This window comes from Delphinapterus leucas, chromosome 4 (assembly GCF_059928025.1).
Source record: "Delphinapterus leucas isolate spDelLeu-1000000601 "Yukka" chromosome 4, BTC_Dleu_Yukka2, whole genome shotgun sequence".
Taxonomy (NCBI): domain Eukaryota; kingdom Metazoa; phylum Chordata; class Mammalia; order Artiodactyla; family Monodontidae; genus Delphinapterus; species Delphinapterus leucas.
This window is the reverse complement of record NC_143132.1, coordinates 118,235,240-118,251,199: the sequence shown is the minus strand read 5'-3', so window position 1 is coordinate 118,251,199 and position 15,960 is coordinate 118,235,240. Positions and strand designations below refer to the sequence as shown.

General features: G+C 36.4%; 1 protein-coding gene and 1 long non-coding RNA gene across 21 annotated transcripts in view; one reads left to right on the top strand and one right to left on the bottom strand.

Moving 5' to 3' along the window:
* The window catches only part of MBNL1 (muscleblind like splicing regulator 1), a 201,611-nt gene that overhangs the window by 180,527 nt on the left and 5,124 nt on the right, over positions 1-15,960 (top strand). For 10 of the 18 annotated variants that reach the window (XM_022582790.3, XM_022582806.3, XM_089910987.1 and 7 more), the window contains 6 exons: positions 1,102-1,359; positions 2,532-2,585; positions 3,460-3,613; positions 11,151-11,186; positions 11,874-11,968; positions 14,996-15,070. In XM_022582790.3, coding sequence (XP_022438498.1) covers positions 1,102-1,359; positions 2,532-2,585; positions 3,460-3,613; positions 11,151-11,186; positions 11,874-11,968; positions 14,996-15,052 — 654 coding nt within the window. In that variant the 3' untranslated portion in view covers positions 15,053-15,070. The remainder of the gene's footprint in view (positions 1-1,101; positions 1,360-2,531; positions 2,586-3,459; positions 3,614-11,150; positions 11,187-11,873; positions 11,969-14,995; positions 15,071-15,960) is intronic. The other 8 variants (XM_089910988.1, XM_022582791.3, XM_022582795.3 and 5 more) reach the window with 3 other exon arrangements.
* The window catches only part of LOC149749410 (uncharacterized), a 128,001-nt gene continuing 123,623 nt past the window's right edge, over positions 11,583-15,960 (bottom strand). For all 3 annotated transcript variants that reach the window (XR_016393111.1, XR_016393108.1, XR_016393110.1), the window contains one exon: positions 11,583-13,986. This is a non-coding gene — a long non-coding RNA (uncharacterized LOC149749410). The remainder of the gene's footprint in view (positions 13,987-15,960) is intronic.

The window sequence follows — 15,960 nt, the reverse complement described above, 5'->3', positions numbered from 1 at the left end:
TGCAGGGGACACGGGTTCGTGCCCCGGTCCAGGAAGATCCCACATGCCGCGGAGCGGCCGGGCCCGTGAGCCAAGGCCGCTGAGCCTGCGCGTCTGGAGCCTGTGCTCCGCAACGACTCAACAGTGAGAGGCCCGCGTACCGCAAAAAATAAAAATAAAAAAACAGTAACAAAAACTAATCTTTTTCCATCTGCTTTTTATAGCTACCAGGTAAATCTCTAATGATAAAAAACTTAGCTCTTCGAAACATTTTATGAAAAAGCTATCATTTTACTTTTTACACTTTCTTAAATAATTTCTGCTTAGCATAAAAGTTGCAAAACTAGAACCAAGAGTTCCTGCCTGTCCTTCACCCTGCTTACCTAAATATTGACAGCTTACATAGCCATGTTACCACTCACAAAACCAGAAAATTAGCCTTGATAAGCTGCTATTAGCCAATCTACAGACCTCAATCAGATTTCACCAGTTGTCCTACCAACCTCCTTTCTCTGACTCCAGGATCATTCAGTCTGTGACAGTGTCTCGATCTTTCTTTGTCTTTCATGACCTTGACACTTTGGAAGAGTGCTGATCAGTCATTTTGTAAAACATCCTACCATTTTAGTTTGTCTGATGTTTCCTCATGATTAAATAAATTCAGGTTATGCGTTCTCAGCAGTAATACAACAAATGTAATGTTGTATCCTTTTTTCAGTGCATCATATCAGTAGGTACATGATGTCATTATGTCTTTATTACTGGTGATATTAACTTTGATTGTTTGATTAAAGCGGTGTCTCCAGGGTTCTTCACTATATAAAGTTACTGTTTTCCCCCTTGCTAATGAATAAGTATATCAACATAATTTAAATTAGATATTTTACCATAATTAGTATCATAAATGTGTTTTCTCTCTCATGGACATTTTACTGAAATGGGATTATAATTTGTATACTGAACTAAGAATGTTTTCAAGTTATTTTGTGGTTCCTTTGCAAATTATCTTTTCCCCTTTCATTTGTTGGCTTCTATCACCAGTCTTGCACTTTAAGTTAAAATCTTCGGAAAGTTTCTCCTTGTCCATGTTGACTGACCCCTGTGCACTTAATGACCCCGTAGGTATGTCGAGAGTACCAGCGTGGCAATTGCAACAGAGGAGAAAACGATTGTCGGTTTGCCCATCCTGCTGACAGCACAATGATTGACACCAATGACAACACAGTCACCGTGTGTATGGATTACATCAAAGGGAGATGCTCTAGGGAAAAGTGCAAATACTTTCACCCTCCCGCACATCTGCAAGCCAAGATCAAGGCTGCCCAATACCAGGTCAACCAGGCTGCTGCAGCACAGGCCGCAGCCACCGCAGCTGCCATGGTGAGTTAGAGACCTAAGATCAATCCTCGTTAACAGTCAAAAGAGCAAAGTGAACAACTGTATCTGACGACAAGCTATTCATTTATTAACCTTTTTTAAAAAAATTTTTGCTTAAGATATGTTTGTTCAGGTATCCCAGACAATACATAATGAAGTTACCATTCAGAGAAGTGAGAGTAACTCCTCAAATGGTTCAGATTGCTCCTTCCCTCGGCCTAGCTCTTAATTCTGTGTCTTATTCTGGATATAGGGTTTCTGAAATTTCTGCTTTGTACAGAACACCTGTCTCCTTTTCGGTTTAACGATACTGCCATTTTTGGTCCTCTTATTTCTGTGTGCCATCTAATCAGCCATTGTTTTCCTTCGGTGTGTTCTTTTGCACATCAAGGCTCTTCTCTACATTATCTTGCTTTTAACCATAAGAGAATCTGGAACTATTTAGGAGAATTGCTTCAACAAAATTGTTTTTAGAATTAGCTACAAGATTTTGAACAGTTTGCTATCTAGATAATCTTAAGCAATATTGTGGCATAAACAGAACTGTAAAACTAGAGAAGCTTGCCTATGCCATTATGTAGAAAGGAGAAAGCAGTACTCAAGGAGGAGTTAGAAATTGGATCATTTAGAACAGATACCTATATACTTAAGGTAAATTTTAATGTGATCTAATAGCTGATTTTAATGAGTCCATTTTTGTTCTTTGCTTAGCTGTTGTAATGTTGTCCTTTTTTTTTTACATAAATATATGACGTAATCTTTAAAATATTCATAAAAAAACACTGTGGTATTTCATAGCACAGTAAAATAATCACGAGAGAGGTCTTTTCTGTGTTTGTTTATGGATACTTGAGCAAAAATACAGAAGGCAGACTCTCTCCTCCTCTCTTCCTTTCACTCTTTTTTTTTTTTTTCTGTTAGAGTATCTTGTTTGTAATTAACTACAAAGAGGAGTTATCCTCCCAATAACAACTCAGTAGTGCCTTTATTGTGCATGCTTAGTCTTGTTATTCGTTGTATATGGCATTCCGATGATTTGTTTTTTTATTTGTTTTTTCTCACCTACCCAAAAATGCACTGCTGCCCCCATGATGCACCTCTGCTTGCTGTTTATGTTAATGCGCTTGAACCCCACTGGCCCATTGCCATCATGTGCTCGCTGCCTGCTAATTAAGACTCAGTCGGCTGTCAAATCACTGAAGCGACCCCTCGAGGCAACCTTTGACCTGGTACTATGACCTTTCACCTTTTAGCTTGGCATGTAGCTTTATTGTAGATACAAGTTTTTTTTTTTATCTATTTAAAAATATATATTCCTTTTTCTGTTATAAAGTTGTAAAGTACAATGAAAAACTGAGTGTGGTTTCCTGACAAAATTAGCGGAAAGACTGTAATACAAGTCCCTGGACGGATATCATACAATGAAAGATTCCGAAAGCCCAGCAGTCCACATTCAGTTTAACTACATTGTAGAATATTCTAATGGAATACTTGAAGGACATTAAAAATGTATTTTTGGACTGTATATTTATGTACCTGTTTGGTTAGCATGGCTTTAGTGATAGAATTATTGACTTTTTAATATTTCTAGTTCAGTGTTTTAAGAAAAAAAAAAACTTGCATGCTCTGGGACATGTGCATGTTTAGGTAGACATGGGGGGAGGGGCAGAGTGGGACTGATTTTTATTTTACCTGTTTCGGTCACTCCGTACAATTAACTATTAACATTGCTTATACTTGTCAGTCCTCATGGAGCTCGCAGTGCAGCTTTTCTTCTTTTCCCAAATCAATGGCTTCTCCCAGAAAGCCTGAAGCATTATGGGACTTAAAACACTTTAACACATTATAACATGTGCTCTCATACTAGTGGGTTTTTCCCCCCGCCCCCAAGACAAAAATAATGCTTCCTTTAAAGCTTTTATCTTGCTTTTTTTTTTTTCCCCTTTAAATTTTTGTTTATTGGATGTTTTTTCCCCTTGGGTAGTTAAGTGCTCTGCTGCTTGCTTGCTCATGCTTCCTAACAATTTTAGCCCTCAACTGATTTTTCTTTTTTCTTTTTCTCTTTTTACTGGTATTTGTTTTTTATACTCATTCACTAAACAGGGAATTCCTCAAGCTGTACTTCCCCCATTACCAAAGAGGCCTGCTCTTGAAAAAACCAACGGTGCCACCGCAGTCTTTAACACTGGTATTTTCCAATACCAACAGGCTCTAGCCAACATGCAATTACAACAGCATACAGCATTTCTCCCACCAGGTAAGGGGTTTGAGTTTATTAATAAATGAATCTGATGATCCATGTAGAGTGCTACTGGTAGAGCAGATAAACCACACCCCCAGTTGTTTTTAGCCATAGAGCAGGTGGAAGGTAAGATGGAAACTTGTCTGAGGTATCTCCTATGGTTTTCCTTAAAAACTAAGAATTTTAGCTTAATGAAAGATGGGTTAGACATCATTGATGTTTTATATATTTATTTTTGTTTGTGTACTTTGGAATTGAAATAGAATTCTTTTCTTTTTTTTTCATCTTTCCTCTACACCGTTATATGTCTGTCAAGCTATTTTATGACCCTTTCCTGCTGTAAGACCCCTTTGCCCTCATGATTCCATAGAGTTCATTTGAATTATATGAAATGACACTTTTCAGTTTTGATTTTTATTTTGCAGCCTTTTTGTTTTCAAGGTGGAGAATAAAAAACTGACTTTGTGTTCCAGAGCTCTTAAAAAGTGCTCTTATCAGTACCAATCAGTATACATCACTTAAAATTGTTGCTCCTGAGCTAATATTGAAGTAGCCCTAAGTGCCCAGTGAAGTTTACATTTATTGTTGAGTTATACATTTGTGGTTTCAGTTGATTACAACTTAGTCAAATAAATATACTCTAGAACTATACACAAAGATATATAATTTAAAAACATAAATAATCAGAAAATTAGTTATCTAGAAATTCATTATTTTTGCTCACTCATCATTTACTTGAGAAAAATACATATTACACTTCTTGTAATCTGGAATTCAACTAACCAGAGACTCTAATCTTATTTTCCTCTTTACCTCTTAATCTTTCTAAAAAATTACCATGTGTTAGATTTATTTAATACAATAATTTTATTAATTAAATTGATAAGTTTATGACTAGTTGTGTATGTCAGAGATCCAGCCCCATTAGTATATTATACTATGTTAACAGTATTTACAGGGCATTATGTTCAAAATGCCATGAGGGAATGTGATAAATTCTTTTTGAATAATAAGAATAAATTATAGTCACATTAGTTTTTACTGCTAAGCACAACTTTATATACAGCGCGTCTTTGAAAACTAGCCATCCCTATGTAGAATATGTAGTAACATTCAATGAACTAGAATATTCCACTAATTGAAATAGCCTGTCCTAGAACCACAGATAAAATGATATTTACTCATGAAATAGTGTCTATCAAGTTGCAGTTTGTCCATTTTAGAACAGAAATTAAATCATTTTGATCTGTAGGGTATTTGTTGCATTCTGAGGGAAAAGTCACATTTGTTTTAAGTTTTATAAGATTAAAAAATTTCTTCTCAACGTATACAGTTTTTCAGAGATTTCCAGAAATGGATCTTTTTGCTTTAGTATAAATTACCATGCCCCTGGATTTATGCTGTCTCCAACAGATAATCTATCAATTTTTCTATAGTCAGTTCAGTAGACAAAGTTTCAAGGGATTCAAACAAAGTTTCAAGTAGGTAACTGCCATAATCTCTTTGAAGAAATTAAAAATTATTTTTGTCAGTTTATTTCATTGAATAAAACATTACTACCAGAAATGACAGTTTCCCTATTTAAAAAATAAAAACAAATCTAACTTCTTCCATAAATTATTTAAAGAAACCTAAAATAATCTGTTTTATCAAATGGGTTTTGCATCAGTTTCTCCAAAAACATTCAAATGACTGAAGATTTTTCTAAATAAGTATAATCATTAATTGCATGATATGCATGACTCTGACTTATGACAGTAGTCTCTCCCTGGAATGGTTTTTAGTCTGTGGATAGGATAGAGCAAAAGATGATAGGTAAGGTCAAGTCAGAGAAAAATAATAAATACCTTCATAAGTCAGAATCATACTTATCTCTCTGTTCTAGAAACTAAGCATTGTTAATTTAAATAAAGTGTGCCACAATATATTGAAATATGCTGAAATTTTTAAGATGCATTTGCATTTTTATGATGAATTTGCATCAGAAATATTCTGTTCTTGATATTTGTAGTCAACATGCTATGAAATTATTGCAATAGTAATATCAAATAAGAGTTATTTGTAACCCAGTTTTAAAGAGCTTAAGCTTCAGGTTAACCTTTATTAGTCACATAATCAGAAGTAAGTACTGCCTCCATCATTCCTTAAAAATATTTTCATTGTCGGGACTTTCCCTGGCGGTCCAGTGGTTTGTACTCCACGCTTCCACTGCAGGGGGCACAGGTTCGATCCCTAGTCAGGGAACTAAGATCCTGCATGCCACGCATTGCGCAGCCAAAAATAAAATTTTCATTGTCATATGTACCTGCGTGCCAGTATGGCATTAAAAAGTTAAAACGGATAGCCCATTTATACTTCTGCCAAACCACTTTATCAGACAACCAGAAAGGAAAGAAATCTAAGGCAGAGAATATAAAACCCAAATGCCTTAAGGGCCAGGCAGGAAACGTGAATAAGTGAGCAAGAAATAAAGTAGGAGCTGTGGGCTCTGGGAGGCACTGGAGAGCACAGGCCCAGTCTAAAGGGGTCGGTCAATGTTCAGACTTAGCCCTTTGCTGCCTTAGAGGATTGTCTGCCTAGTGGGTATGGTGCACTGCACAATACCCTTTGTGGTTCCATATACATCAGAGTCTTCGTGAACAAGGGGTGGTTGTGTCTGTTCCTCCCAGGGTTGGTTGTATACAAACTTGTGCAACCTAATGCAGTGGCCCTGGTGTCCAGTGTTGCCAGATCTTATGATTTTTTTTCCAGATATTCTGGACATTTGGATGTTCATATGTGAAATCTCTCAATTTTGAAATATTTTCAACTAATTTAAGTTTTTAAATATACTTTGAGAACTACAGAAAATCCATCCTACCACAAATTCATATGTCATCTTATGTATAACACCTGGGAGAAAAAGGTCATTTTCCAAAGTCTAGGTTATTCTGCAGACATATAGAAGAATTATATGATCAGAGCATCCTATCTAACCACAGTATTATAATTTGGAAGTTATATTCTGAAGACTTTATTGGAACTGATTAGAAAAAGGAAGTCATTTATTTTTTGCAGTTTAGAGTTTTAGAGCTCTGTAGTCTGTTGCTTCAATCATAACTTCAGGGACATGCAGGTCTATTTCATTGAAGTTACAATGAAGCATGGTTGGCTAAATCTTTAGAGCAGGTAACTCTGTATACAGAGTAAGTTGCTAGCAAAAGATCAGGGTTCAGTGGCAAACCAGCTAGCTAGCTAAGAAAAATTAGTATATACCGTAACTTTTAAGAACAAACTGGGACTTACGTGGCCTATACCCATCTATCCATCATCCATCCATGTATGCATTCATCTATCCATTTATCCATCCATCCTTCTAACCATCTATCTATTCTTCTCTCTCACCCTACCTCCTTCCCTTCCTCTCTTTCTTCTGTTCCTTCCCTGTTTTCCATCCACCTATCCGTCTACTTATCCATTCATCCATTCATCCATCTTTCCATTCATTCAATCAACCCCATCCCACTGCATCTCCCTCCCACCCACCCCAAGAAAGTTTTCTGGCCTTTTGTTTTTACACTGTCCATCTCACTTAAAGATAAATACAAGTAATTTGGATTAAGTTCACATTGAAGCTTTGGTGGTTTTTTCTTTTTTAGATATATAGTCCTTTTTTTTTTAACCTTCACCCTTTAAAACTAAATTCACTATTTATATAGATTATGCATAACCTAGGGTCTACTTATGTTGTAGTTGTAAATTTCACCCCTGAAATTGGAGTGTGTAAGAAATAACACTTTTATTTACATCAGATTTATTTTCCTGAACTGAAATTAAGTCCAATTCTAAACTCCAATTTCACTGTGTTGGATAGAAATATCAGGCGGCGTCACTGGGATTCCAGAACCCCATCCTCACATCTCCTCTTCTTTCTGTCTCTACTCAAATAGAGGTCCTGTGCAGTCCAATAGTCTCAGACAGCCTACCCATTCTCCATTCCTCAGTCAGCACTGGTCACTGCTGATGTCCTCAATGTCCATGTTTACAAGATCTCTTTTTTTTTTTTTTTCCGGTATGCGGGCCTCTCACTGCTGTGGCCTCTCCCGTTGCGGAGCACAGGCTCTGGACGCGCAGGCTCAGCGGCCATGGCTCACGGGCGCAGCCGCTCCGCGGCATGTGGGATCTTCCCTGACCGGGGCACGAACCCGTGTCCCCTGCATCAGCAGGCGGACTCTCAACCACTGCGCCACCAGGGAAGCCCACAAGATCTCTTGAAGGCAGGTACTCCAGGGCTTCTATGCCTGCCTTGGGTACAAGCATCCTTGCCTGAGCCCCTTAGCCTCCCTCCCTTAGCAGCCCATTCCTTGGAAAGCCTGCTGCCTGCAGGGCTGCTGTGAAAGAACATGCCACATGCCTAGCTACCCAGGGACCCTGCACACTGCCCGCCTCCTCTCCAGGGTCTGGAGGAACTTTTCTCTCTGCTGTCCTTCACAGTTTTTGCCTACATGCGATCCTCAGAAGCACACCTCTCTTCTCTCCTCCTAGCATATTGCCCTCAGTCAGTTTAGGTTTATGATTTCAAAAGACCTAAAAGTAAGTTTGCTGTAAACGGCTTCAGCTTTGCCATGCGTGGCAACACTACCAGAAATAAGGAAACAAAAGGCCAAGAAACTTTGCTGAGGGGCTGGAGTGAGAGGGGAGTTGCAGAGGGATGCGGTTGTTTTAACAGAAAGAATAGAAAACAAAGATTTCCAGCTTATCACTTTCATTATACTTAATGAAATTAATGCAGATGGTTTACTTGAAACTTAGCATAGTGATTACAAATCTGGTTTGGAAGTTTAAATACAACTGTACCACAAGATATAATTTCCCTATACTTTCATTTTTTTCATCTATAAAATGGGGATAATAGTAGTAATTATTTCAGAGTTGTGTTTAAGTGAGTTCTAAACATATTTGATAAAAACATTTTCTTAAAGCACTTTTATAGACAAGTCTAAGAGTCTAGAATAAAGCCTGGAATGTAGTAAGCACTGAGTTTTATTTATTATTTCCCAACTCAGTAGTGCAATAAAATAGAATTCAATTGATTGAATAGAAACAGAAATAAATTCTATGAAGCTGTTGCTTCTTTAGATATCAATTTTGAGAATAATTCAACTGATTGTGAACTTTTAGTTTGAAATGATATAAATTATTTTTAGAAGACTTTAAATCAGCTTTATACTTCTATCATAATCTACCTAAATAGGCTTGAATTACCATATCTAAATTCAAACCTCCAACCAAATCTCCATTATAATTCTTTTTCTCTCTACTTCCTTCCTTTCTCCTTGAACTGATTTTACCTACACATACGTCTCATTTGTAACTTACCTTCCTAGTAATTTTTTCTGCACCTTCATACAGATCAATTTAAAATTTTAATATGAATATCATGTAATTAAAGTATTGCATTCCTCAGAAACACACCATTCTGCTCTGCAAATACCTTTGTAGGGGAAATTCGAAATTGACAAATACATTCACTTAAATGTTGCCTTGTGCTGAAAACTGAAGAAAAAAATTTTAATTGGCTACTTGTACAATCATTGTTAATAAATCAACCCATCTGATGTAAAGATGGATATTATGGTCATTTCAAAAGTGATTTTTTGTTTTTGGTAAGTGGGTCCTACAGCATTATGTCTTCATATTCGTGAGTTATTGCACCCTGGCTAGTGTTTTCATTGCTGCCTTATGTTTATTTGCTGCAAATCCCTCTCAAAACTGTGTGCATTGGTTATAATGTTAATGAGGAAGATAACTCAAACTGAAATGCAAATCATAAATGCTTTAGAGTTATAGAGAGATAGGGTAAATTTAACTCATTTTCAGCGTGTGCAGCCTCAATTATGCATGGGATGAAATACAATAGGCAAATTGCAGCATAATAATAAATAATAAATTTAAAACCTATAACCTGTACAGTATTTAAAACGACTGTTTATCAAATTGCACATTATTCTTTTTCATTCATCTTTTCATCCTCTCTTTCTCAGTCTTCCCACCCCACTATTATAAGATAATGATTTCGTAAGATCTAGAGTATTAAATTTTGCTTGCTCTACTGTCTCAAATTACCGTCTTTGTTATTACTGGTTTGTTTTTGTTGTCTTTCACAAGTCTTTGACTCAGTAGTGGTAGCAAATGACAGAGATCTTCAAGTGTCTTAAATAATGCCTATCAATGTAATAGTACTCCACCTGAGAGGATGCCTCCCTAGCTCCATTACCTAGTTTAATCACTGATCATTGTGCCCACCGTCTAATTGTGATAACAGTCTAATTGCAGCTGTTACAAGGATGCCAGTTAAGTAATCTGTGCTTCTCAATGGCAGCTTTGTTTTACAGGGCCATCTCTGACAAGACGAAATTGGCAGATATTTTTCTAACAAATGTTCATCCCAGATGCTGCTAGTATTTAAATAGGACGCACCAAGATTCAGATAGAAACATAAAATCATTTGATATTTTAAAACCTAGAAGTCTAAACTAATCTCATAGAAAGAACAGTAATTCAGTATGTGGGAAAGGGCCCTGTACTTGGTAAAATAAGTTAGATTTTTCAATGTTTATATGTCAAAGAGAACAGGGACTATATACGTAATATTTATTTTAACGTCATGGTGGAGCCATTGTGAACATCAGTGCTAACACCCCATATGCAATGTATATCTTCATTATCTCCCATTCAGGGTTTTTACTGAAATCTAATCAACCATTTTTTGGATGTGAAATTTTGTAGAACACTTGCTATTCCAAGAAGTCCTGAGGGTCTAAACCAGCAGTGAAAACCAGTCTGTTTTCCCAGATACCTACTAAGTAAACCAGTTCGAGACTTATACGAAAGTATATCCCATCTAAATGTTTTCCTTACATTTAAATTCCCAACTAAGGCAATGCAGAAGTTCACTTTCGCTTTATGCATAATTTATTGCTTGGTACCCCTCCAAATAAAATTCCTGTATGAATGATCACAACCCCTTCCATGCCTGTGTTGTTGTCGCTACAGTGAACAGGGAAATAAATAAGACCAAAGGAATGAAAATGAATGTTTTGGTTTCATTACATCGTTAAGTCAGTTTTGTGCGTTGAATTATTTAGCATCTTAATAATAAATTTCCCTAATGATTTAACATGTGCTCAGTTCATAGGTCAAAGTCAGAAATAGCAAAGCTACCAGATGGCTAGTAACCAGGTTAAAACAAAACAAATTGCAGTATTATTTTTAAAAGAATTAAGCAGGTTTCAATTTTTTTCAAAATACTTTTATTTGTAGGCAGCAATTAGGAGAAACAACGTGTACCAGCACACAGTTAAACTGGCTTTTATTCTTCACTTGAGACTAGTTCTAATTGATCACTATGCTATTGTATGATTTGATTGTGCTGACAGTTACATGCCACTGTTCCCATAATAACAATTTTTCTTCTTTGTTCAAATGAATTTCCTAATTACACGTGTGATGGGATGTTTTAATTCTTTTCCCTTTTCAAATCCACCTTCCTGTTGCAATGCATGATGGGCAGGCTCAATATTGTGCATGACACCCGCTACAAGTGTTGGTAGGTGCCAGCTTTGTTTCTTGATTATCTTAAACCTATGGTGCACCTCACAGCCCCTCAAAATCCACTGCTAAGTTTAACTTATATCTATTGGGCAAGTCCATTTCCTTTTTACTAACACCTGTCAATTAAATGCCATTTTCTATTTAATTGACATGGACTCACATAAATGTTTTCTTTACACACAAGTTTCCTTTAGTCACCTTTAGTGGATTTTGATTGGACTATGAGTTCTGGTGTGTAAGAAAAAAAAAAACTATCTCATAAAAGTAATATATTGTATATTTTTACAATAGTAAATAAGAAAACATACTTTTATTCAAACAGATAATTGTATCTATGAAGTAAATACCTGTATTTTGACTTAGATTTTGAATGTCTATGAACACTATATAAAATTCTTGTTTTTGACTTAGCAAATTAAGCCTGTTTGTGTCAATTTTCTTGATTTGATGGTAACAAGCTTTTTTTCCCCTTTTTTTTCTCTTTCATCCCCCTTCCCCTTCTCTCCTTGGAATGTTGTCCTGCTTTGCGCTGTGATTGCATGTCACTCACTGGTGATGATGCCCCGTCACACGGCTTGTTGCTGTGATAAATACCATGCCCAATTATCTCCTCCATGTTGCCATGGTTTCCATATTGCTACACTCTTCTGTATGTTTGCTTATATGATTTTCCCTCCGAAAGTTCCCATGGTGCACGGTGCTACGCCAGCCACTGTGTCCGCAGCAACAACATCTGCCACAAGTGTTCCCTTCGCTGCAACCGCCACAGCCAACCAGGTTTGCTAATTTACAGCTTTGTTTCTTAAAAACCAACTCTCGTGGGGCTCAGTCCAACAGCCCTGACGCACGTGGATTTCCCACTGAGGTCCGTGGGAGTCGCGTGTCTGTGAGGGCTGTAGAGGGTGCTTTAAGAGCATGGGGTTTCAAAGATACCTCTTGTTGGCCTACACATTCTCTCTGATGAGCGGCAGAATGCTTTTATGCCATTTATAAGTGCTCCAAAGTTGTCGCAGCTCCATTTCTAAAGCTACTAAAATGATATTTACACAAGCAATTCTCAGTTGGGCTCAATCCATCACGCAGGTGTTTTGACCAATCGAAATTATATAGGGTAGTGTATACAGGTGTTGAACTACAATGCGGCACACCTGAAACTTAACCATTTTTAAAATACAGGTGATTTTAAGGTTTTTGTTATAAGCATTTGATACATACAATTTCTTAGTTCTTGCCCAAATTCTTCATAAAAAGCAAAATATTTAAATGTGTTATCTATGCCACAAATGACCACTCTTGTAAATAGAGTTTGTTATATAGTTTTATTCAATAAGCAGATTGCGTATTCAAAATAAGTTAAATTTGTGTCCAAGTTTTGATTCTCAGTGATTTAAGGGAAAAAATAAAATTCCTAAGTGCTCTTATTTCTGTAACTACTCAGCATAAACGTTGGAGGGTTATGAAGGAAAAAAAAAAGGCATCCAGTACGGCAAATTGAGTCATTCTATGTTCCATACAACTTTATGGAGTGACAGATACACAGGATATTTTTAAGTGGAAGGAATCTGTTTCAGAAATTTAAACTTTATGATGTGATTATTCAAAAGAAATTGATTATTAAAATATTTACATTTTAAAATTTGCATGGATTCAACCAGCGTTTTCTGCTCCTATTTAAAATTATGTTCTAGAAAATACTGGTTGAATCAAAGTCAAATTTATGTAAAGTAGGTTTTGGCTTGAATATATAGATATGTTTGTTATGAAAGTAAAGTTCAGTAGGGTTAATAGCGTATGAAAAAATCTAGAGGCAAATCAAATTTCAGATAACCCCCAGACCAAGGTTACATGTAGCCAAATGATTCTCAGAAGAACCAGTATCAGATGGGAATCAACATGTTGCCCCTTTGGGAAAAGAAGAGCCATTAAGTACCGTCCGAATTCGCAGTTATTGCTGTAAGGAGTAGCCGCCCTTGTTTCTGTAGTGCACCATGTACTGTTGAAGAAGAACTATAAGCTATTAGTAGAGCCATTAAAAACTTTCAAAAGCAGCGTGCCAAGATGGATGTATTTTAAAGTTTCAGACAAGCTTTAAACATTTCTTGGCAAAGAATCGTTAGTTTTTACGAAGCTTGTCAAAATAGCCCTGGATTTATGCTAACACATCAGACTCATTTACAAGAATGCTAGATTGTGCATATGTGGCATGTTAGTAAGTAATCTATGGTAGAAATTTCTTAATGGATTCAATGCAATCCGTTTATGGTGCAGATTAATGATGTTGAACTCTCTTGTGTGTACCATGTATGGCTATAGAATTGCTGGTGTAAGCGGAAGTACAGCAAAGCAAATTTCAACGTGCCCTGGCCACCTTGGTTGTAGGGGACACTTTACTTTTTGCATTGTGCTGTGACCATTTCATGCATAATCTTGGGTCTTCATACTGTTTCACAACCAAAAGAAAGAAAAGGGAATGGATATATATATACACACATATATTATATCTACATATACATACATATGTATATGCCTACAGTACAGTAGCAATGCTGGAAATAGCTGATGCCACAAAATGCAGCCTGCATGCATGCAGAAGTTTATAGCTGGCCCTTCATCTGCATCGATTGGTGTTGAAGGTCCTTGGTATGTTTCGACAGCCCCATCCTTGATGCTTCTACACTGTTGGGTGCAACATCCTGTCCTGCAGCAGCAGGAAAAATGGTATGAGAAGCTTCATTATGCTTGGAGCACATTTTCGTGCCATTTGCCAATGCTGTAAAAGTGTGTAAAGATATCATCTGAGAAATGGAAATAAAATAGAGACATAATTAATTTACACTCCAGACTGTGGATTGTAATATGTTGAATTGGTCTAGGACAACTAAATCGAAACAACAACAAAATGCCTTCATGTATGTGATTTTACTATTCTCCCATCAACCTTGCCGAAATGGGATTCGGGCCATTTTAGAGATGAGGAAACCTAAACATAGAGTAAGTGCTTTGCTCAAGGTTACACACCGGGAAATGGATCACTAGTGTTAGAACCCGTGCTTTCATTCCTCTGATTGTCTTCATCTATAGGATAGATGTCGTACATCTATCTCCCAGGATAACAGTCATACTTCTGGGTTGGAGGAGAATCAGGCTACAAACTGGAAGATCTTGGCTTTTGGGATGATTGAAACAAGTCACCTCTATATTCCTTATTGTATTTCCTTATGGTATTTTCTCTCAAGTTTTGTAATTCTCTTGCCCATTTAAAATACAATAAAATGTGCAATTAGGATTCAGAAATAGGTTCTGAAGTAGATTTAACACCGTTATCCAGTTCTTTTGAAATACTCCTTTATAATTCTTACCTGGTACTTTTAACTTGGAAAAAAAGTTAGACACCATCAGTTGAATGAAAATGTTGAAACTGGTTGCACAAAAATAGGCAAGACATTTCTTACTTTACTTTTTGGATTACTGAATAACTGAAACCACAGGTGTGTGTGTGTGTAGGCCAACAAAAAGGGCTTCTTTCAATTACTGCTCTGCATGAATTTTTGATAGTTTTACTTCTCTTCCTAAAAACCGATAACATTTATAGAATAGTATTTAACACAAAGATTTTTAAAAATGAGTTGCTACTTTGGCATTAAGTTTACATTAACTTACTGTTATGTTGACCAGATAAGGACTGTCACCTCACAGCTGAATTTCACTTTTCTTAAAAAATTTAATATTTATTAAAATGTTTTCATCTCTTGGTTGTTGGCTTGCTTGCATGGATCATTCATTAAATAATTTTTTATTTGCTAGATACCCATAATATCTGCCGAACATCTGACTAGCCACAAGTATGTTACCCAGATGTAGAATTTTCATCACTACACAGTAAGTTCATTGTGTAATATAGAGTGTATATCCGTGGTAGTTTTTTTTTTTTAAGATAACAATTGTGTGATGCACTTAAGAAAATTTTATAAAATGTCAAAGAAAGTATTTATATAGAGCTCACAATTTTATCTTAGATGGGTTATGAGGAATTTTATGATGTGAATTCATAATAAATATGTTGATGTCACTTAAATATGTGTAATACTTAGGATATATTAATTTTGTTTTTATTTCATATTAGAAATAAACACAATAGTGAAGAAAAAGGGCAACTTAAAACTAAATAGAAGGTATAGATCAGAGGCTGGCAAACTTTTTCTTGAAAGATGAGATAGTAAATATTTTTGGCTGTGTGGGCCATAGGGTTTGTGTTACAGCTGCTCCACTCTGCCACTGTCGCACAAAAGCAGCCAGAGACAACGTGTAAACTAAAAGGTGTGCTGTGTCCCAATAAAACTTTATTTACAAAAACAGGCAGCAGGCCAGATTTGGCTCACAGGCAGTAGTTTGCTGATCCCTGGTGTAGGTCAGCATTTATTTTATTCAAAAATTGCTTTGCTAAATCCTAAATGAGAACGTGTACCCACTTTACCCCGTGCTTCGCCACACACAGGGTCATTAGAATATGAAGAGTCTGATTTAAATAAATATATTCACACATGGACGTATGTGCACGTGTACACACACACACACACACACACACATCTATATATCCAGGTAAACTTTAGGTACTTCAGAATAGTCACCCTGGAGGATCATATAATTCTAAAGATGTTGTCGTTTCTCAAATGATTTGAAAGTCTTGTGGTTTACTTTCAGACACATTGACTTAGATACTTGCAAAGATGACCATTTTTCATCCATAGAGCATATGTTTTATTCAGTAT